General features: G+C 43.9%; 1 protein-coding gene across 2 annotated transcripts; it reads right to left on the minus strand.

Annotated features, from left to right (window-relative positions):
* Positions 1 to 871: 871 nt before the first annotated feature.
* On the minus strand, positions 872 to 21,762 carry RBM17 (RNA binding motif protein 17). 2 transcript variants are annotated; one of them, XM_084617320.1, is made up of 12 exons: positions 21,556 to 21,762; positions 17,621 to 17,762; positions 14,833 to 14,949; positions 13,539 to 13,705; positions 10,157 to 10,254; positions 8,947 to 9,003; positions 5,882 to 6,023; positions 3,516 to 3,667; positions 2,397 to 2,470; positions 1,747 to 1,845; positions 1,305 to 1,377; positions 872 to 1,162 (listed from the first exon to the last, which is right to left on the minus strand). In XM_084617320.1, the coding sequence occupies exons 2-12, from the start codon at positions 17,741 to 17,743 to the stop codon at positions 1,059 to 1,061; spliced, it is 1,206 nt and encodes a 401-aa protein (XP_084473446.1). In that variant the 5' UTR covers positions 17,744 to 17,762; positions 21,556 to 21,762; the 3' UTR covers positions 872 to 1,058. The 2 variants fall into 2 exon arrangements, with proteins under 2 accessions (XP_084473446.1, XP_084473445.1); XM_084617319.1 differs by having other exon boundaries at positions 2,397 to 2,473; positions 21,556 to 21,760.
* Positions 21,763 to 23,827: the final 2,065 nt, after the last annotated feature.

The raw sequence follows: 23,827 nt of genomic DNA on the forward strand, positions 1-23,827 counted from the left end.
CACATGGATTCTTTTCAACACACTGGTACAGCTCACACAATATTTCAAGAGGAGTTCAAATGCTCGGCCCTTAAAAAACATTCAATAGATCTAATGAGGCTTAAACAGAGCTACAAGTGCCATCACCATGCCACTTTAAAAAAAAAAAACAATTAGTGGACAGATTTGGTGTTCATCGGAAGTGAAAACACAGAGGACTCTGGCTAGAACCAAGCATGAAGAATTTACATGCCCTTCAGTACTGACCTGTACCTCTCCTAATAGATCAGTCCTGGCCCTTTCAAGCAAAGATGGCCAATAATACGTGGTTTGATGAAGTGTCCACTTGGAGACCTTCAAACTATATGTAAACTGGGGCTCATACACAGATCTCCAGCTCTGGATGGCTAGTTGCATCAACTCTCTCTCCTGGTTCTCATGGGTTTAATTTATGTATTTTGTCTAGGTTCAGGGGGAGGAATAAGAATTTCAAATTCTTTCCTTGGTACTTTTCTCTGCATTCTGGTATGGAAAAGATTTTCCCTAAAACAAGTCCTTAATGAGTCAGAAGAGAACAGAGAAACTGTTGCCTGTCCAGAGTCCCCAAATTACTTTGGATTGGGGAAACTGGAGGTTTATGAGCTGAGTAGAGATTCCACCATGAAGCATCAGAAAAGAAAAATATCCCAGCCCACAGTTCTTTTCCAAAGCTTGCTGCTCACAGCAGATGTAGCATGATGTGCTCCACACTACAGCACTAGAACAAGGAAACCAGAAAAAGACAAAACAGCTCTTCAGCGGTGGGTTTCAAGAGAGTGCAATTAATTGAAAGCTACAAAAAACAGGATTCCAGACCAGTAAACAGAACCTGTGCAATCAAAACACACAGATGTGAATCTTTCAAAGGATTTATACTTAAAAACAAAACAAAATAAGCGTCAGTCACAATGAATGTGAAAAATCCATTCAAGAGGGCTTGTTTCCAGTTTGTTTGGAATGCTGCCGTCTCCTCTCTACTCCCAGCCTCCAGCTGAAAACACAATCGCTGGCACAGTGACAACTGGAGCTAGGTCCTTAAATCAGACTAGCTCTGCCAGATCCAGTACTCTGAACTTATCCAGGTTGTAGAAACAAGCCTTCACCACTCGTCCACCAAAGTATCTTCCATTCAGATCCACCACAGCTGGAATCCAAGCCAAAAACAGGTCACTAAACACCAAGTAAGGTAAACAATTCTCCAGCTAACACAGTTCTGCTTGAAAAAAATAACTATTTTTAAAAATCAACTTTTGGAAATTAACAGGAATTATAGTGCAATCTCTGACCTTTAATTGCTGATTCAACCCTCTCAAACTCTAAAAATATTCTCACTGCTTCATCATCAGGGGCACCAGGAATCTGACAAAAGAGACAGTTGATCAGAATGGTCAAAATACAGCTATGAACTGTTGGGCTTTATAGGAAAAGCAGGTAGGATTAAAAACATACAGCAACCAGATGTGGTCCCATCAAGTTGCCAGCGTGGTGCTCAGTGCTAGCCAGGCTGAGTGCCACTTCTCTCTGGGGAAAGGCTGTTCATTGGAACAGGTCTATAGCCATACGCTGCTACATGCCAAACTTCACAATAACTTGATGTACAAGGCGTGGCTATCGCAGCAAGAACCAAACAGTCCCAAGCACTTCCAGCTCAGCGTTTTTGCCTACTTCCTCATCTGAAAAGTTAAGCATTTATAGATGTGGTGGAGAAAGAGGTCAATTAATTCTTACCTCAAAGATGACACATTTCCCAACCTTGCCATATTTTTCACATTCTTCCTTGGTTTCACCTTCTAGATCTTCATCAACCTCTCCAGCACCTACCATGTTCTGCAAGTAAAGGGAGGAAAACCAATTCAACAGATGGATGCTAAACAAAGGGTGCATCCTTTCACCAGGGGGAGCATTATATTGAAACTATGAATGAGTTATAAGTGTCAGTTCATCAAATCATAGGCCACCCATTGTAGCATCACATGGTGCTAGACAATTCCCTGGCACTAACATGCTATCCTTGAGTTATTGTTTCCTTTGTATGGCCCACAGTCATGTTAACTGGTTAATACAGGACAGATCAGCTGTGTTATCACAAGTTATTGATCAAAACCTTGTAATTTCAATGTACTCAAATGGCAAAAAACAAAACTTCTTTTCAGTCCCCACGCTAGACACATCAAGACTAATGATCAGAGGTATTATGGCAACTGTTAGGTATTTTCCAACAACACAGCAGGACAAGAATAAGACCACAGTGCACAATGTGGGGGGGAAAAGTTTGCATCTCATGGAGCTTTTATAACAGGAGAAAAGGGTTTGAGCACTAAAATTGAAACACACAGTCTATATTACAAAATGTGAAGTTAAATGTCCTCCTGACTCACCCTTAATAAGACCACTTTCGTCGGGCACTTTAGTATCTCTGTTAATGGATTCGAATCAGTTTTCTTGGATGCATCTACTATAAAGAGAGTAAGTCACGGTATATGTTACATTTTTTTAGAACATGTTCCTTGGGGGGCCTACATCGAACTGTTCCAATAGCTGCATTCAGTTACAAACCACTAAACGTAGTCTCGGAGTAAAGGCCTTTCACTGAACCAAGTCACTTCATGGCTACTTGAACAATTACTGGAAAAACTGGCTCCCTTTTAACAGGCTGTTCAGATCACTGACAGCATGAATACCAAGCTGAAATACAGGCAATGTTATATTTGCCAATAATCCTCTGTCAGTTTTAACAGATACCAAATCTTCTAAGGTTCGCTGGACTTCAGATCAGGGGACTCTGCTCGGAAAGTATGATTTCAACCATGACTATAAAGTGTTACCAGGAAACGAAGATCAGAACAAAAAGCAGCATTTACAAATGTGCAGTAGCTTTTGCACATTACATTTATCTCTTAATTTCCCAGTGGTGATAACCTGGAAGATGGCTGTTTTTAAGGGCTGTTAAGTGAGGGAGTTACTGTAGAGAGGAGAATGACTTTTACTTGGATTGTGTCCCAACTCACTCCACCCCTGGCACCTGTCCTCCATGCTTGGGCTGTGCTCACATGGAGCTCCCCTCTTGACCCGAGCTTTGGGCTGGAAAGCAGCAGCGGAAAAGACGGCTGCATCAAAGGTGCATGCTGAGAAAGAACCTGCTTGTGCAGGGAGCACATTTTAACAGGGAGATGAGATGGCAGGAAGGGGAGGTGCCTGACTACACTGAGGAAAGGCACAGAATGGAACTGGAGAGGGTGGTGGTGAAGAGGATGAAGAGCTGAAAATTTAAAGCAGTAGGGCACAGAGCAATTGTTAACACTTAAATTCTTCAATGTCCACAAAGAAAAAACTGTCATCAGTCATCAATGTTCCACAACGAGTCGACATTGTGTACAAAGATATAGGGTAAACAAAACAAGAAAAGCCACCACTGAGCCGGATCCCTAACTTAACTCCTGTTTCCTTCTCAGAAACCGTCAAGGTGAACAGCTTCCCACAGAATGGAATCGAGTTACCTTTATCTGCAGCATCACCAACAATGATCTTTCCACCTCTCTTGCTTGTTTTTTCTACTGACAGTGCTGTGCTTAGCCCTTGTTCGTGCTTCCCCAGCCCTTGGCCCTCTCTGAAACCATACTTCTGCATGATTTTATGAGCTACGGTGCCTCTGTTGAGAGAAAAAGGACGGGTTGTCAACCATTCATTTCATTTCTTAAGCAGCACTGTCAACACATTTCATCTTTGTGCTCAGGGGAACTCAACATAGGCCCTCGCAATAAGCAGGTTCCAAATACTGCCCTGCAAAACCAACTGTTGTGTGCAGATGGTATCTACAGCTGCTCTGCCAAGGAGTTTACAACCCATGTCTTAGTTTAGTGTTGCCATAATATTTAAGAGAACATATAAAATAGTCTAACTCCTAAAATCTTATTACACGCAGATCGACTAGAAGAGCTTATATGGGAGCTTCTAACACCTAAAAATTTACAGCACTTTACAAAGCTGACTAACTATTATCATCCCCGGATTACAGATAGGGACACAGACAGTTCAATCACTGAATAAAGCTGCTCGCACTCGTTAGGTATAGCATGACTTTCATTAGCAACGAACATAAGTGTCACAGATTCCACAGAAACAGCCAGAATGGATCAGACTCAAGGTCCAGATACTCCAGTATCTTGTCTCTGACAGTATCCACCATGAGACGCTTCAGAGGAAAACATAAGAACTCCGCAGTAGCAGATGTGGGGCAATCTGTCCTCCATATTAGGTCACAGATAGGCTCAGGTCCTGAAGCTCAATATCCCTTTCACAAAACTATTATCATTATGACAACTCAGGATATTCTTAATACCCATTTAATGTCCAACCCCTTCCTGAATCTTGTTCTTTGTCTTAATGACATCATGTGGCAATGAGTTCCACTGTTTAATGACATATTGTATGAAAAAGTATTTCCTTGTATTTGGTCTTGATTTTTCCACCTTTTAATTTTCCATGGAAAAAATTGTGAGTCAACAGTTCGCTACACAACCAAACAAGTATGGGCCTTTTCAAAACACAACTTGTGTTATGTCTTTTCAACATTTCATTTGCAGATCATGAATGGATGGTCAAGATGTGACAGGCCTTACAAGACTACAGAAGTTTACACTGCACCACAGTATAAAGATCCCGCTCTCTGAAAAGATTATTTTTTAACTTGATAGGAATGAAAGATTATAAAGAGAAATGAAAGATCAGTGACCATTTAGCTATTTCTCAAATGCACAATACAGTCAAATACAAATATTAAAAGTAGTTGAAAGCTCTGGATCACTGATTCAAAATAAGGTCTCCAGACAATCCTAACCAGAGAAAATAACTAGGTCTGACTCAATAGATTGGAGGAATCCTTTTTCAGATCGGATGAAAAAACCTTATTAGAAAAACTGCATGAAAAACAAAGTATATAAATATAGAAAAAGTGAGCTATTAGTATTCTATAAAATACTTGTACACTTTCATGGCTGGTTTCAGAGTAGCAGCCGTGTTAGTCTGTATCTGCAAAAAGAAAAGGAGTACTTGTGGCACTTTAGAGACAAATTTACTTCAGCATAAGCTTTCGTGAGCTGCAGCATCCGATGAAGTGAGCTGTAGCTCACTAAAGCTTATAGCTCAAATAAATTTGTTAGTCTCTAAGGTGCCACAAGTCCTCCGTTTCTTTTTACTTTCATGGCTGTGACTCTTGTGAGTGCTAGTACTGTAATTACCCTGCAGTTACATAAAAATTAACATGCGTGGAGTTGAATATAAATCGTAATTATCACAAATAAATATTACACCTTTCAGTTGAGGTCTCCAAGCACGTTATAAACATTAATTAAGCCTCTATATTCCCCTAGCTGGAATTATAAGCAGTTTTACAGAAGAGCAAAGGGAGGCACAGATTGGGTAAGGGTGTGGCGCCCACAGCTGCCACTAACTTCAAACAGAGTTGAGATGCTCAATGCCTCTGAAAAAAAAAAAATCAGTGATTTGCTCAAGGTTACACACAACACGCCTCTGACAAAGGCAGGAAAAAGCACTCAGGGTCTTGAACTAGCCACACGTACTTACAAATTGGCCACACCAGCTTGGCATGGGCAAGCCATAAACCTTTATACTGGAGAGGGCTCCAGAACTCACTAAAAACTGGCCATTCCTCCTCAAACTCATTGGCCCAATTCACACAAAACCATTGTGTACTACATTTCCTGCATTCAGATTAAGTTATTACAGTGAAGAATATACATGCAAAGACTGTGTTCTTCTGCACACTGAGACAACATTTTTAACTTTCATCCTCTCCCCCGGCAAGGCACTTCTCATGAAATGTTAACTTGTCAATGATATTTACCCCATGTTAGCAAGGAAAGAATTACTAGGCCCTGTTGGGGACCGCGGTCTTTCTGGCTCATCATACACCGGGGGAGGAATAGCTGCTTTGGCAGATGGTGCACGAGGTCTTGACTCCTCTTCAAATGGAAAGGATGGTACAGCTGGAAGAAACATGAGACATTTACTAGTTGGTCAAAATACATTTGATGAACTATATAGGTCATCACTTCCCACCATTTTCAAATCTCATCTAACAGCATCATGGGCCTCTCTCTCATTTACACTGAGGCCTCTTAAAGGTAGCGTAAATATAATTTGCCTGTTAAGGTTCTTTATACTGCCAGAGTAAGACAATGCGGTCTTAGGCTTGGTCTACGTGGCGTGGGGGGATCGATCTAAGTTACGCAACTTCAGCTATGTGAATAACATAGCTGAAGTTGACATACTTAGATCTACTTACCGTGGTGTCTTCACTGAGGTAAGTCGACGACTGACACTCTCCCGTGGACTCCGCCTGCGCCTCTCACCCTGGTAGAGTACTGGAGTCGACAGGAGAGCGCTCGACGGTCAATTTATCGCATCTAGACTAGAAGCGATAAATTGACCCCCGCTGGATCGATCGCTTCCCGTTGATCCAGCAGGTAATATAGACAAGCCCTTAGCGTAAATGAGAATCAGGCCCTTTATTTTCCTTGCTCATACAACTTACTATGTCTCCTCTCCACTATTAATTCTCTCTGTAACTAGGTTTAACCTCTGAAGTGTTTGGGGATATATTTGTATGGCATATTACACTGATTCTTTGTTTCTACAGGTAATCAGGGCTCTATCATCTCTACTTAGCTGCCCTTCGTTAGTTTGTTTCAATTCCCCATTGCATCTTAAGGTCATTTGTCTCCTCAACAGTAAATTCTCTGGAAAGAGGGAACCCAAACATATGTTTTTTAATCACGAACTGAATTATAGAAAGATTGGGTTATGCACAAAATTTGGTAACAAGAAGCTTAAAAGGAGTGCTCTGTACTCTTATGCATAGGAAGAATGACTCCTAAAGACAGAACTAATGCAACTTAAAAACTGTGTGTTGAAAGGCTCTTTTCTGTTGATAGCTTTGGAATAACAGATTCCCAAGTGAGATGAGCATATCAGTCTCACAAGTCAAGTCAAACTATGGTGGTGCTAAGGAAAGTGGCAGACAAGTGTGAAGTTGCGAGTGAGTTTGCATATATAATACTATGATTTCATTTCAGAGTGATTACTTCTGTTAATTACTAATTGTACCTAAACAAAAAGTTAGACGTCAGTTTGGGGAAATCATAGAAGCGGAGACAGAAGAGACCTCAAGGTGATTCAGGTAATCCAGTCCATCTACTGTCCAAATGCAAGACTGTTCCCTGTAGTAATTTTTTTTTTAGGGTTTGTCCAGTCTAGATATAAGTGTCTCAGGAAATAAGGCTTACATTGATTCCCTTATGAGATCATTTCACACTTTAAGAGATCACGCCCTTAGGTTATTTTTTCTGAGTTCCAGCCTATATTTAACATTCCTTGACTCTATCCAATTGCTCTTAACTATACTCCCCTAAACAATTCTTCTTTGTCTTTGGTGTTTACAACCTTAAATATTTGCAGAAATTTATGTCCCCACTTAGTCTTAGTCAACCTTTACATCTCAATTCCCTGCCCTCCACCACCACCTTATTCTGATAAATCATTTCAGGACTCCCAAGGGAAAGAGTTCTTTATGTATAAAATATTCACAAACACATTTATACTTGTACATGCATAATGAGATGTTAATGAATTTTAATTAAAAGCTAAAACTACAAAAGAAATGTCAAAAAAGTTTGAGTGTGCTTTTTATTTTATTTAAATTATAATTTTTCTTTTTAAAAATAAACTTGCTTGAAATGAAATCTGAATTTAATACAAAATATGTTAAGGCGTAAACTTATCAGAATCTCTTAAAACATTTAAATAAAAATGAATATGCTGAATCCATAAACTTCTATAAAAAATTCTGAGTTAAAGGCTGCTTTTCTATATAAAGAAAAATGTTTTTCCATTGATTCTAACCTGTGAGGTCAAGCTTTATACATATGGCACAGAAGGTCATGTACCATATTTAGGACTTGTATTGTTTAATAAAAGTAAATTTTATATGATAATTTGTGTGTTTAATTAGATTCTAGTTACCATCCTAATGCAGCTTGATGTAAATCATGAGCAAAGAGTTAATTATCTAGTAAACAATTATCGTTCACTATTTTCTAACGCAATAAAAATATACAATTAATAAGAATCAGAAAATATTAAGCTATGTAATTGCTTAAATAAAGGTATATAGTTATAATGCACCTTCCCAGGTAGCAAAAAGTAATGCAAAGGCTCTATTTAATTGTAAAGCAACATGTTTTAATGGTTATATCAACGAATGAAAATGCACCTTTCTTTAGAAAATAATTGAAATAAAAATGGAAAAGTTGATTAAAATTGATGATTTAAACTGAGGCTTTCCACTTGGTGATTTAAATCGCCTTGATTTAAATGCCCCGATACACATATTGCAATCTTGTCTTTAAAACTAATGTCACTGAGAAACTGAGAACCACCCAGCCCTCACCTCCCAAGGGATAAACTCCCATCCCTACACACAGACCCTTGAAACAGATCATGTACAAGAGTACCCAGGGGTGTGGGAAGGGTGGAGAAATCCTCCCCTGCCCACCAATATGGAGCGAAACAGCTCTGCAGCTGCATGGTTGGTCTACCTGCTGCACTTCCTCCTTTATGTAGCATGTGAATGGCTGACACAATCCATGCCATTATGGACCAGCCAGTTATACCACTCCTCACAGAAGAAACCCTGTGAACTGCAGCTCTGAAGCATGCAGGTGGTGCAAATCCCCTGCTCAAGTTCCGAGCACCCTGTCCCCCTACCCTCTGCAGCCAGGGACCTCCATGCCTGTGCAGGGGAACGGCAGGATCTGTGCCTCGCTGAGCGGAAAGTTTAAGTAGGGACTTAAACTGTTTTTCAAGGGTTAGAAAATGTAAAGGTCAAAGCATTGATTTTGATATACATACGTTCTTTGTCCTTCTCAACAAGAGACGTAGGTGGTGCAATGGCAGCACCTCCCATGCCTGTGAATGAAATTATAAATCATGTGATTGGAATGTAAGACATTCATGCAGATGAAGTGTTTTGTCATTTGAGATAACAAAACTCTTCCGGACACATTAATGCAAGGCGGCCACCAGAAGCACAAACATACAACCCCAGGACTCCTACAAGAAATCATGGTGCTCGCTGAAGGACTTTGCACACACATTTTTATATAGCTTGCTGCCAATAACAAGCATCAAAGTGGTGGAAAAAGCATCTGACTTGGAAATCTTAACGGTGATAGTTAATAAACTGCTGCAAACTTAAGATTTCTAATATATCAAAGGATACCATATCATACCAAGCCGATGTGCTACGGGGATGTGAATAAAAATTATGCAATACAACTGCCTTAAAATCAATACCCGTGATTTTGGAAGACTGTAGCAATAAAGACCGCAGCAGTAAAGACTGCATTAAAATGGAACCTCAACTCACAGATTGTCTGCTCATCAAGCCAACTAAAAAATTATATTGTACTCAAGGACAATTACATTAACACAAGAGTGCGAAACAGAGGGCCTTTTCCAGTCAGGGAAGCGTGAATGGCAAAGTAGTTCTAAACATACACTACAGAACATACGCGTTTTATTAAACATAGCCTTGTTTCAAAAATGAAGATCTAAAGAAGTGGGTCTGTATTACCAACGGTGAATCTGCTACTGAAATTCAGAGCAGATTTTTAGTTTCTCTGAACTGAGAGAGATACCCATCCACACAGAGCTGCATTTTATTATGTGGCTCCAAGGGCTTTCAAATAAGGAGAGGTGCAGTGATTGCACACATTAAGAGAAGTCAGAGCTCAATCTTTTAAAATCAAACCACAAGAATGAGCTCATGCACCTCTGTTCACTGGAGCCTACATCATTCAGAAATCTCTAACGCGTGTATCTAAAAACTAATGTTAAAAGGGAATTTCACAGGCAAAAAAGGGGTCTCTTTTACCCCCAAAAAAGAATGTGGTTTCCTACTCTACAACAGCTACTCCATAATAAAGTGACAAATGTATTATAGGAGGCCAATGGACACTAGATTCTTGGGGTGAGAGGGGAGGAATAGTTTACAGCAAAAAACTGACTGCAGAGAATTTGATTTGCCCAAGGACATAAAGTTAGACAATTCTCCTCTTACTTCTTTTCCTCCTCTCTCTCTCATAATCTTCATCTTCATCAGAATCTGGATCTGGTCTTCTTGAAAACCCACTGGCTTCATGCCGGTCTTTACGTCTCCTAATAATTAGAATAGGAATTATGGTAAGAAACTATCAAGTGAAAAAAGAACTAATGTTTCAGAGAAATGCTTGCAGTGTGAATTACATTACTAGCTCCTCATCTGCATTTCATATAATGCTTTATCAGCTAAGATGTCTCTTATAAGCAAACTGCCTTTTGTTTGTTTTGATTGATTCTTTCCGGTTTTCACATTTTCTGCTTTCATCCTTTATAGAACAAATCTTTTTAAACACTAGATGGGGTCCAATCCTCCAACAGACATTCACACTTTCATGCTGAAATCAAGTCATTGGGAATGCACAGAAATGAAGATCTGCACATGTAGATCTGTTTGCGGACCAAACCCCAGATTTAGGTGGTTGCAATGGAAGAAATGCAGGATGAAATTACTAGGAAGGTAACGGAAGACCATGGCTGATTGTCTTGCTTTGAACAGTATGCCTACCGCTTTACTGGTTTTCTGTTACAAAGATTAAGAACGGGAGTACTTGTGGCACCTTAGAGACTACTCATGAAAGCTAATGCTCAGATAAATTTGTTCGTCTCTAAGGTGCCACAAGTACTCCTTTTCTTTTTGCAGATACAGACTAACACGGCTGCTACTCTGAAATTTATTAGAGCATAAGCTTTTGTGGGCTACAGCCCACTTCATCGGATGCATAAAATGGAAGATATAGTAAGATTGTGTGTATATATATACACATACACACACAGAGATAAGTTTGAAGTTACCATACAAATTGTGAGAGGCTAATTAGTTAAGATGAGCTATTATCAGCAGGAGAAAAAAACTTTTGTAGTGATAATCAAGATGGCCCACTTGGACAGTTGACCAGAAGGTGTGAGGATACTTAACATGGGGAAATAGATTCAATATGTGTAATGACCCAGCCACTCCCAGACTCTAGTCAAACCCAAGTTAATGGTATCTAGTTTGCATATTAATTCAAGCTCAGCAGTTTCTCATTGGAGTCTGTTTTTGAAGCTTTCTGTTGCAATATTGCCACCCTTAAATCTTTTACTGAGTGGCTAGAGAGGTTGAAGTGCTCTCCCCCCGGTTTTTGAATGTTATGATTCCTGATGTCAGATTTGTGTCCATTTATTCTTTTGCATAGAGACTATCCGGTTTGGCCAATGTACATGGCAGAGGGGCATTGCTGGCACATGATGGCATATATCACATTGGTAAATGTGCAGGTGAACGAGCTCCTGATGGCGTGGCTAATGTGATTAGGTCCTATGATGGTGTCACTTGAATAAATATGTGGACAGAGTTGGCATCGGGCTTTGTTGCAAGGATAGGTTCCTGGGTTAGTGTTTTTGTTGTATGGTTGCTAGTGAGTATTTGCTTCACGCTGGGGGGTTGTGTGCCACAAGTACTCCTGTTCTTTTTGTGGATACAGACTAACACGGCTGCTACTCTGAAACCAAAGATTAAGAACATCACCATGGTTCAGTCAGTCAAAACATTCACCATGTATAAATCTCAAATCGGTGAAAATGTAGATTAGTAAAATAAAAATATTTGTTTTGACCTTAGGGTCATGTTTTAAGTCATGTAATATCTGCATGTACTTTAATACAATCTTAAATGAGGATCATGACAGCCCAGATTGTGGTCTTTTAAGAAAGAAAAAAGTAGATACTTGTAAGACATTTACAAATATTACACAACAGCCTCAAACACAAAGGGGAAAAAACTCCCATCCCCAGCACTAGCCATGAAAATTGTGCTAACAGAGGTTAGTTAAGAATAGAGGTCCCACAATTAGGTATCATTGAGGCACCTGACAATACTCTCAAGAGACTCTCTGTATTAAAAAGCAAATATCCCCAAATATATTTTCTAGAGACTGCACCATACAAATACTTGTGTTGCCGCAACAATGCATCCCTCCTTAGTGCAGACTTGGTTATTGAAACACATTCTAGAGTAATCTCATATTCAAGTCTCATGACATAAAATCATTTTTTGAAGATGGTTTGTTTCCTGAGGTTGTAGAGCAGTGGTGGGCAACTTGCAGCCTGCCAGCTGCACGTGGCCTGCCAGCGGATTAACCCGTGTGCAGCCCACGAGACAGTGTTTACATTGACCGCCCGCAGGCACAGCCACCCACAGCGCCCAGTGGCCACGGTTCACCGTTCCTGGCCAATGGGAGCTGCGGGAAGCGGCGGCCAGCATGTCCCTGAGGCCCGTGCCGCTTCCTGCAGCTCCCATTGGCTGGGAATGGAGAACCGCGGTCCCTGGGAGCTGTGGGCGGCCGTGCCTGCAGGCGGTCAATGTAAACACTGTCTCATGGCCCGCCAGCGGATTACCCTGACAGGCTGCATGTGGCCCGCAGGTTGCCCACCACTGTTGTAGAGCCATCAATATTCATTATGTATTTATTCCCTCTCTTTTGTTGGGTTTACAGAAAAATAAGAAGGAGCCCTGGCAATCAATGGTGAAGCTGTAGGTAAGGGTACATCTAACTCTGCAGCTGGAGGTGTAATTTCTGGTTTGGGTAGATGAACACGTGCTAGCTTTGATCAAGATAGTATCTAAAAATAGCAGTACAGCCATGGCAGCATGGGCGGGGCAGCCAGCCACCCTGAGTACAAACCTACCCAGGACCCTCAATACTTACTCCAATAGCTAACCTGTCCAGCCACACCAGCTTTTAGCATGCTAGCTCACTCAAAGCCAGTGTGTGCACATCTAACCAAGCTGGAAACTACCCCCCCAGCCTGAGTGTAGAATTACCTTAAGATTAATTCAGATTTCAGTGACCCTTTGACCCCAAATAAGGAACAGCATGAAAGGGCCTCAGAGAGTCCCAGGTTGTCCTCTTTCACTGGAAGGATGGCGATCATGACTAAAAGAAGAGGAAGCAGTCTACTTGACCAGAAAGGTGGAGGGAATTAGCAGAAGTAGGACCTAGGTTATCCCTCTTGTAACTTCATTGACTACAGAGGACACACATCATGGAGGAATTTGGCCCATTAATCCTACTAATAAAGCTGGACATGTTTTCAATATTGTATTGAAATAGCAGGGAAAACACCTGCCAGATATCCAATAAGATTAATCAGCTACTAATTTAAAATACACTATCATACAGGAACCAAGGAGCTGTAGAGTAAATGCTTATTTTAATGACACCAATGCTTTTACCTGGATTGAGGAATATTTTCTCTCATGCTTTGAGAAGCCACAAATAACAATATGCAATTAACTTCTTTTAACTGAATGCTGAATAAAAAAAAGTGTCCCATCTCAGGAACCGAAACTAAAGTCTTACTTTTCTCTTTCTTCAATCTCTTTTTGCCTCTCCAGCTCACGCTGTCTTTGTCGTTCCTCCCTCTGGCGTTTTACTACTTTCTCATAATCATTGGGAAACATAGGATCATATTCATCAGCCAAAGGAATCAGCACATCTCCTGCAGAAAAACCACTAGGTACGGGATCCTTACACAGAAAAAGCATAAATATCAATGTGATCAGACACCTAAGAGCAGCAGTTGGAATAAGCCAGTTGTTTTTACCACTACCAACAAATAAGTTTAATATCTTCAGACTGCTTAGATAGAAAGTGAAATCCTAGTCTGAGTGAAGTCAACGGGAGTTTTGCCATGGACTTCAATGGCAAAGGTTTTACCCTATGTCACTTTCCGCTCAATTTTTTGTGTGCAGAAAACAACTATCCCACCCACTCCCTTCCAAACACAAAGAGGTGCCAAACAAGCATAGCTAAGGTCACATTAATACCCAATAAGTTCTCTATCCAAAACTACAGCCTGCTTGCGTAGGGCTGGGAGGGGTGCTTGAAAGAAACCTGTGAGCTTGTATCCATCTGTCTGCTACTATATTAAGGATTGACATCCTCAACCCTTCTTATTCCATCTGGAAGGAATATTTGCTCTGGAGATTAGATTAGATTTCTTCTGTTTGTTATAAAAGACCACTTCCAAGCATGATAGGATCGCAATTTAATTTTTTCCCCCCAACCTACCTACCTCACAGGGTTGCTTGCAAAGTGCCCTGAACTCCTCAAAAGAAAGGTGCTATGTAAACGCATACTTTTTAGTTCAATTAAGAACACTAAGGGTTTGTCTACATGGTGAGGTAATGCACTCTATAGGGCTATGATTTCTAAAGTGCACTGATGAGTTGCACATCAATTGGCCTGTGTATACTCTCCTAGTGCACACTAAAGGTTCCTTACTGTAGTTGAACTATGGAAAAGTGCACCAACAGGGTTTACACGGGCCAAATGATGTGCAACATGTCAGTGAACTTTAGAAATCACATTCCTGTAGAGCACATAATGTCCCCTACCCCGCCATGTAGACATGCCCTCAGTAGTCTATATATTTATAGACTGTAGCACCGGGAGAAGTTTGCATACATTTGGAATTTTCATGATTGAAAATAAGTCTGAACAGAAGAGAGGCTAAAAGCAAGTAGAACAGTTGAGACCAGTAGGACAAGTAAATTAATAAATAAAATGCAGACTACTACAGAAGGCAGAGAAAGAAAACGAGAATTCAGAATCAGATGTAATCTGCTGTGTTTTTAAGCTGATCTAGCCTTACCTTTAACCCAGCAGCTACATGAGGTGGCGTGTCTACAATCTGTCTGTCATCAGAAGAGCTCCCTCGCTTCAGGTCAATCACTGGAGCAAGGACTGTCGTTTGTTTTGTTCTCTGACTCTGAAACCATCAAAATACAAAAAAAGCAGAAGACAATACATTCATTTTTTTAAAAGGGGGTATTTACTTCATATTCCTAAACTAGATGTTTCTTGATTTCAAGAAAGCTTAAAATTGGATGAATATCGTCTCAGGCCTCAATCCTGCCTCTCTGCCCCATGCAAAACTTACCATACCACTTGCATTTTCATTTTACCAACATATAGTCCTTCCTCAGCATTTCTAACCGTGCTTGAAGTTGTGATTGTTCATTTCATATGTTATTTATGCACCAGCACAATGGGTCACAATACAGCTCTATGGCTAAAGTTTATTGACTGCCGCTGTAAAGCTTATACAGGAACACACATCCAACATAAACCTTAACGGGCTTGATCCTACCCGACTGAATTCAATAGGAGTTTTGCCATTAACTTCAATAGGAGCAGGATCAGACCGGAAATGTGTTTGGTTTTCTAAGTCTAGAACTGAAAATATACCTTTAAAATTGAGAGAATCTCCTCAGTGAAGAGCTTTGTTTGAATAAGAGCAGCAGAATAGGTCTTTTCTTTCACTAAAGTCCTGTTGGTTTTCACATTTCACCATGAGGAAAATAGAACTTTCTAAAAACAGGATTAATACATTCTTATATATATAGTTGGATGGGTTTCCAAGAAAAGACAGACATATTGGCACATCGTGCCTCAGAACCACACAGAAGGGGGTGCTTTAAAAGATCACATCTATCAGTTGTAGCCTTATTTCAGGTTTCATCTGTACAAAACTCGTAAATTAAGGACCAAATTCTGCTCTCAATTACAGCAGCATAAATCTGGAGTAATTGCACTGATTTCCACAAGGGTAACTGAAAACAGGATTTAGCCCCAAGAAAGGATTTTACTATTTAAAAGTTTAACTATATTTTTCCCTCTTCTAATTGATCTTCTTTGCACCAGAAACTATGGAGACTTTGACAGCAGCAGCCTGTGACTGAAGCACACGAAAAATACATTCATTCATTCATCAACAAAAGAAGTAGGACAATGATGATGTCATGTTGCAATATATTGAGAGAAGACAGCTTGGTACAAACTTGCTTCTTCATTTTCCCTGAAGGAATTAGTTTATACTTTCTCTGCCTTCCTTTCAGCCTTCTAAGTGGACTGGAAATATTCTCAGCAGCAATTTCTGACCTGACTGGCAATACCAGGAATCACACCGCAGCCTCTGGCGGCTTTTAAAATGATAAGCAAGAAATGATGCAAGTTGGCCAACAACAACAGTTACCAAATACCAAGCAGCACAAAAAATTGAACATCTCCAATTTCCCATCAAAGGCTGAACCAGCCTTGCCTATTCACTTATTTTTAAAATACTTAAGTACCCAATTTAATGTCTTCAGGGTTAAATTTGAGCTCCACATCAACACTTAATTATTTATTTAAGAAATGAAAGCAGTTCCCACAGCCATGCTGTGCATATATTAATTATGCTATACTTTATATGAAGGGTCTCAGAGAACTTATACCACTTTGTTCTTGCTTCTACTGCATACTCCTGGGGGAATTTCGTGTCACTGCATGCACACAGAATTCATAGCCCCCACAGATTTCTTTGCTTCCCTGCAGAAAAATGACTTCTGACAGGGAAGCAAAGGGAAGCCACAAGAGCACTCCTGCACCCGCTCCCCAGCAGTGCAGGCAGGTCAGTTTGGACACCCATAGCAGCCGGTAGAGACATAAATCACCGTGGGGGGGAGGGGTGGGCAGGGCAGTCGTGTGTGAGAGAGAGACACTGTGTCCCTCTCACTCGCTATTGCAGGATGCTCGGCGTGGAGGGGCAGGGCTTTGGGGTGTTTTTGAAGAGGCAGGTGTGGGGCAGGCTCTGTTCCCTCAGGCAGAGCAGAATATAGCAGCCTGCCTGCTTAGCGAATTGTTCCCATTGTTCTTAGTGAATTCCCCCAGGAATATAAAAGTTTTAAGGCTCCTTTACATTGCCAGAGTGGTGTAAAGGAGCTTTATTGTAAAGGAAGTACGACCTTATAAATGCTTATGGTGCTTTAGTGATTAGAACTAGTCTAAATGCTTGGACTAAAAAAATTTCCTATCAAAATGTGCTCCATGAACTGTTTGCTACTGACCTTTTTGGAGATGGTCGGTAGCCAGTATAAATTGTGAGTTTGAGTACTCAGTCCTCACTTGCTCTTCAGTTGCCTACGATGTAACACTGAGCCTATGGCTGCATATATTTGTTGACTAATATCTAAAAGTAAAGGGTCAATACTAGCTACATTACTATTAGACAGAAGGGGTTTGGTGATTTCCTCCAATGCTCCCCACTCCCATTCTCCATCCATTGTATTGCAGTTTAAATAAATTATCAACATATTTGAAGCTAGCTTGATTATATTGTGGTATTTTGACAAAAAATATGCAGAATTTTAAAATATGGTGCGCAGAATTTTTAATTTGGCGCAGAATTCACCAGGAGTATTCTTCTAGTGCTGCCCACTACCAACTGAACAAAGCCTGACAATGCATCCAAAAGTCTGTACAGCTGGGAATGTACACTCCGCAGCGTGCTCAGTACAAAGGAAATCCTACTAAGACCAGCATTTCAGGAGAAAAATTTAAAAAGACAGCATTCCCTATGGCCAGCAACCTTGAGCCATCGGGAGCAGCAATATCTGTACCTTTGCTTGAGTGAGAGCCGCCTTCTTCACCTGCAACTGAGACTGCAGTAGTTTGAAATTTTTGGACCAGCCTTCTGTTTTCGAATCGCTGGTTTCCACTCCCAGGTCATCATAAAGTGACATTTTCCCCTTCCGGTTAAAACTAAAAGACAAAAGAAAAGTTAGGCTGAATTAATAATTTTAATAACATTAGACATAAATAGTTAACTAAATATTATTTTGGAAACATTTGGACTCCAAGGTGTTGGGGGGGGGGCAGGGTTCTGTTTTTTTAAAAGAAATATTAAAGATCAACAGACCTACACTAAATTTCCTTTCCAAAACAAGGGCAAATTATGAAAAAATAGCAACATATTAGTCCCTAATTTGTTTTTCCCCCCAGACAGTGGTACTTGTGTCTGTCTCTCTCATAAAGGCCATAGGGCAACAAAACAAGTTACCATTCAAAAAGCTGTGCAGTGCTTCCATAAATGTCCCCCAGGTATCAAGTGATATTAGACATTTTCTAATATTACATCTGTGGTGTTAGATGTGGTGGATTCACCATCATTCAAAACTTTTAAATCAAGACTAGTTGTATTTTTAAAATGTACACCACAGCTAAAACAGAAGTTATGGCAGGAGTGGTGAAACTACGGTCCGCACCACGCTTGAGGTCAGCGCCACTCAAAGCCAGCACCCCTGAGACTCTCCCCACGACCCAACCCCCAGCCTTGATCCCCCTCCTGCTCTCCAAACCCCTCGATCCCAGCCCAGCGCACCCTCCTGCACCTCAAACTCCTCATCCCCAGCCTCACCCCAGAGCCCGCCCCCCACCCCATTTTTGTGAGCATTCACGTCCAGCCATACAATTTCTATTCCCCAATGTGGCCCTCGGGCCAAAAAGTTTGCCCACCCCTGAGTTACGGGCTGAAACTACTGGGTGAGTTCCCGTGGCATCATGCAGGTCATACTAGATGATGATAATGTCTTAAAATCTATGCCTATAAGTAGATTTTTAAATTTAACTCTTCCTGCTACACCTGAGAACTTTTTTGTATCATCCTACTAAGTAAAAAGCCAATATCCTTCTACACTAATTAGGTTTGCCAAAATATCACCTGACATTTCCATAGCACACAAAGGCCCCCCAAATGCCTTTCTAATTATAGACAATAAAAATCCATAACATCAACAGCATGGGGAAAAAAACACTCTCCATGTGATGTTACACCTGAATTTGAAAAGGATTCAGGCAAAAGTTATCACCCCCAGGCCTGCAGCCAACCACCTCAGCTGCATGAAGAGATCTCAGCCTACTGTCATCAGTAACATGTTCTAGTCATGGGCCTCTCACTATTAAGGTCTTGATCCTGCAATCAGATCCATGCAGTGGAGCCCTAATGACAGAGGAGCAAGGATTTTCCAGTGTGGAACCAACGGCAGGATTGAAGCCAAAGTGACATTTATGCCATGTGATGATTGACAGAAAAATGAGGACCCAGAGCAGGACTGTACAGGAAAAGAGAAGAGGCTATATTGCATCAAGATATGTTATACCTATTGAAGTCCCCAAAAAAGCCACGGGAAAGCATGAATGCAGTCCCTCACTACTACAAATTATAGTCGAGTTTCTCCTATTTGGGGAAATCGCAGAGGTCAGCAGACCCGCAGTGCAGTGGATGACCCTCACCCAGAGAAAACCACCTTCATGATCACGACCATAGTCAGGACGGACCATCATCCAACATTATTCAGCTTCATGTTAATTTTGATGCATTGCTCCTAACAATCTGATCATTCAAATACATTGGGACTCCGAGCCCTGGTGGTATTGTTATACAACTCACTGGAAGTGGCTAGCATAATTTACGTTTAACGCTGTGCTCTTAGAGGCGGTGCGTGAACACTTTGAAATAAATAACAAATAAACTAGTGATTATACAGTCAATCAAAGATCATGTAACAAAGTTCACAGCACACAGAAAACTGATTTCATCTTGCACTGGGATGGAAATAAGGGGGTCAACTGGGGCAGAGCACACTGCATAGAAACAGATGGGAATTTTCGCTGGGGCTATTGCTATTGTTTGTACTGCAGTAGCCCCCGAAAAGCCAGTATCAGGATCACTTGGCCACATGTAAACACACAACCGGGGGTGACCCCTGCCTGAGGAGTCTACAACACTTAACACCAGTAGTGAGACAGACAGGAATGGAGGGAAACGGTGACAAACCCCAGTTCTGAGGGGAAGGGCCACAGGCACTGGCCCCTGAACAGAGCTGAGAACGTCTCAGTCACTGAAGTCTTACATAAAGACCCTCACAGTTTAAGATGTATGAAGGGTGAAGGGCTGGGTCGATGCCTGACTCTGTGGCAGGAGCTTACAGTGACACAGCCATTCAGGTCCACTCCCCCAGCGCTGGACCACAAGCCATCACCCAAATCGTCACCCCCCCAAGCCTGCAGCCAACCAGCCCAGCTGACTGGACCTGGCCACCCCTTTGGTCCCCAGAACAGGCCTGGCCCTGGGAGCTGCTGGTAGAGCCGCTCTTCAAGCCTGAAAGCCCCAGCCCCTGTCCAAGCCTCCTAAGTAGCTCACCAGCCCCTCCAGCTGGCTGGGCCTGGTGCCCCCCGATCTATAGCCCAGCCCCCCATAACTCCTCCCGATCTACCCCCAACAACCCGCATGCTGGCCTCCCCCAGGAACCCCCTAAACTACCCCATAACCCCTGAATTACCCCACCCCCCCGAACCTCCCACCTTACCCCCCACAGCCCCTGGGCTGGCCCAGCCCCCCATGCACCGCCCAATCTGCCCCCCAGGAACCCCCTAAACTACTCCATAACCCCTGAATTACCCCCCTGAACCTCCCACCCTACTTCCCACAGCCCCTGGGCTGGCCCAGCCCTCCATGCACCTCCCGATCTGCCCCCAGAAGCCCCTAAACTACCCCATAACCCCTCAATTACCCCCCCGAACCTCCCACCCTACCCCCCACAGCCCCTGGGCTGGCCCAACCCCTTATGCACCTCCTGATCTGCCCCCCTAAACTATTCCATAACCCCTGAATTACCCACCCTGAATTACCCCCCCCGAACCTCCCACCCTACTCCCCACAGCCCCTGGGCTGGCCCAACCCCTTATGCACCTCCTGATCTGCTCCCCTAAACTATTCCATAACCCCTGAATTACCCACCCTGAACCTCCCACCCTACTTCCCACAGCTCCTGTGCTGGCCCAGCCCCCCATGCACCGCCCGATCTGCCCCCCAGGAACCCCCTAAACTACCTCATAACCCCTCAATTACCCCCCCTGAACCTCCCACCCTACCCCCCACAGCCCCTGGGCTGGCCCAGCCCCCCATGCACCTCCTGATCTGCCCCCCAGGAACCCCCTAAACTACCCCATAACCCCTCAATTACCCCCCTCCCCGAACCTCCCACCCTACCCCCCACAGCCCCTGGGCTGGCCCAGCCCCCCATGCACCTCCTGATCTGCCCCCCAGGAACCCCCTAAACTACCCCATAACCCCTCAATTACCCCCCTCCCCGAACCTCCCACCCTACCCCCCACAGCCCCTGGGCTGACCCAGCCCCCCATGCACCGCCCGATCTGCCCCCCAGGAACCCCTTAAACTACCCCATAACCCCTGAATTACCCCCCCCGAACCTCCCACCTTACCCCCCACAGCCCCTGGGCTGGCCCAGCCCCCCATGCACCTCCCGATCTGCCCCCAGAAGCCCCTAAACTACCCCATAACCCCTCAATTACCCCCCCGAACCTCCCACCCTACCCCCCACAGCCCCCCATAATCTACCCCTCCACAACCCCCGGAATTACCCGCGGCCCCCCGCCATGAAGCCCCCGAGCGGGCCCTGCCCCCCACCCCGGAAACGGGGCCTCCCGGCGCGGCCTAACGCCCCGGCCTCGCGTAGCGCCGGGGCCCGCTCACCCCGGCAGAGCCCGCCAGCGACCCGCCGCCGAGGAGGCAGGGAAAGGCTGTGGCCGGCTGGGGCGCCCGGGCGCGCCGTACGCGGCCGCTGCGCAAACCCCGTACGTAAGCTGCGTGAACTCGGTCCGCCGGGGGAGCGAGGATAAGAAGTACGCAAACTCCGTAAAGGGGCGGCAGGGCGAGATCGGCGCAGAGGGAGAGCTGGCGATGGGGAGGCGTTCCCCAAAACGCGGAACTGCGCGAACGTCGTATCTTAGGGGCGGTGTTCCGCAAATGACGTAATGTGGCCATAGAGAGTGCAGCCGAAGGCACTGGCCCACTGCTGACCCCTAGCGTCGGCACCCTGATATTGCATGAAGAGGGGAAACCCACAACCGCTGCAACAAGTTGGTCCAGTGAGACAGGAGGACTTGTGGCATCTTAGAGACTAACCAATTTATTTGAGCATGAGCTTTCGTGAGCTACAGCTCGCTTCATCGGATGCATACTGTGGAAAGAACAGAAGATCTTTTTATACACACAAACCATGAAACAATACCTCCTCCCACCCCACTCTCCTGCTGGTAATAGCTTATCTAAAGTGATCACTCTCCTTACAGTAAGAAAAGGAGGACGTGTGGCACCTGAGAGACTAACCAATTTATTTGAGCATGAGCTTTCGTGAGCTACAGCTCACGAAAGCTCCTGCTCAAATAAATTGGTTAGTCTCTCAGGTGCCACACGTCCTCCTTTTCTTTTTGCGAATACAGACTAACACGGCTGTTACTCTGAAACCAGTGAGACAGTGGTTCTCAGCCAGAGGTCTGGGGTCCCCTGGGGGGCCGTGAGCAGGTTTCAGGGGGTCTGCCGAGCATAGCCGGCATTAGACTCGCTAGGGCCCCGAGCAGAAAGCTGAAGCCCCGTCGCGCAGGACTGCAACCCGGGGCCCTGAGCCCCACCACCTGGATCTGAAGCCAAAGCCTGAGCAACTTAGCTTCACGGTTGCCCCTTGTGGCGTAGGGCCTGGGGCAATTGCCCTGCTTGCTACCCCCTGATACCGGCCCTGGCTTTTATATGGAGAAAAACAGTTCTTGTGGTACAGGTGGGCCATGGGGTTTTTTATAGCATGAGGGGAGAGAGCGGCTCAGAAAAAAAAAATTTGAGATCCTCTGCAATAAAAGATATTACCTCACCCAGCTTGTCTCTCTAATGTCCTTGCAAGAGGAGCCCGTGTGAGTGTGAGATCAAAGGGGAACAGGCTTCCCAAACCTTACACACACTAAACACGGATCACCTCACCCAGCGCTGCCATACAGGCCTTGCCAGCTTGACCCCGGGTCCCAGGAAATCACAAAGGCAGCATTGCCAACTCTCATGACTGGCTCGCGACTCTTGGGACCCACTGTCACAATGATGCGAGAAGCTCCTTGGATCCCACAATGATCAGGGCTGCCCCCCGCAGCAACAGCTGCTTTTCTCTGACTCCCCTCCCCTGCCTCTTGTTGCCCCAGGGATTGTCCTCTGCCCAGAGCCTACAGTGATCACGCTTCCCAGCACAGCACTGCTGGGGCTCTGGTAACCGAGAAGCCCTGGCGCAGCAGGAGGCAGGGGAGAGTTGGGGAACCATTGCCAAGTCCCAGGGCAGCAGATGGCAAGGATGTGGCAGTCTCAGGGAAATGCTGCCCAGTCCCTGGCAGAGAAGTCCCAAGACAGTGAGAGGGGGACTGCAGAAGTGCTTCTGAGTCCTGGACAGATCCTGATTTTTGATCCCTTGAGGTTGACAATACTGCAAACATCCCTTTTTTCCCCAGGCCCTGTTGGTTGTTTTGTCCTGATTTTTGTAACCATCCCCTGGCGAACTTGAGTCTAAGGAGTCACTTCGCAGCTGGGTTAGCAAGAGTTGCATAAGAGCCCTAGTCTTCTCATGTGTGGACATCCTACCAGCTCCACTTCCAAGCCCCCAGTGTTCTGCAATCAACTCCTTGAACCATCCCTATCTCTATCCCACACACATAGCTAGTCCCATGGGACACTAGCAAAGGGGGGTGGGGGCTAGCTAGTCCCATGGGACACTAGCAAAGGGGGGTGGGGGCTACCTGGAAGGAGAAGTGGGTTCCCGTTTTTCACCCTCTGATGCACACCTCCTTGAGACTGACCAAAACCACCCCCTCATTCATGCTCTATGGCAGATGCCCTGGTTTTCACTTTGCAACTCTGGGAAGCAGGAGTAGCTTGGGGACCTCAGCAGCAACACAGTGATATAGGTGCGTGTTTCCCTGTGCTCCTACCCTGC

This window comes from Lepidochelys olivacea, assembly GCF_965140295.1.
Source record: "Lepidochelys olivacea isolate rLepOli2 genome assembly, chromosome: 1".
Lineage (NCBI taxonomy): Eukaryota > Metazoa > Chordata > Testudines > Cheloniidae > Lepidochelys > Lepidochelys olivacea.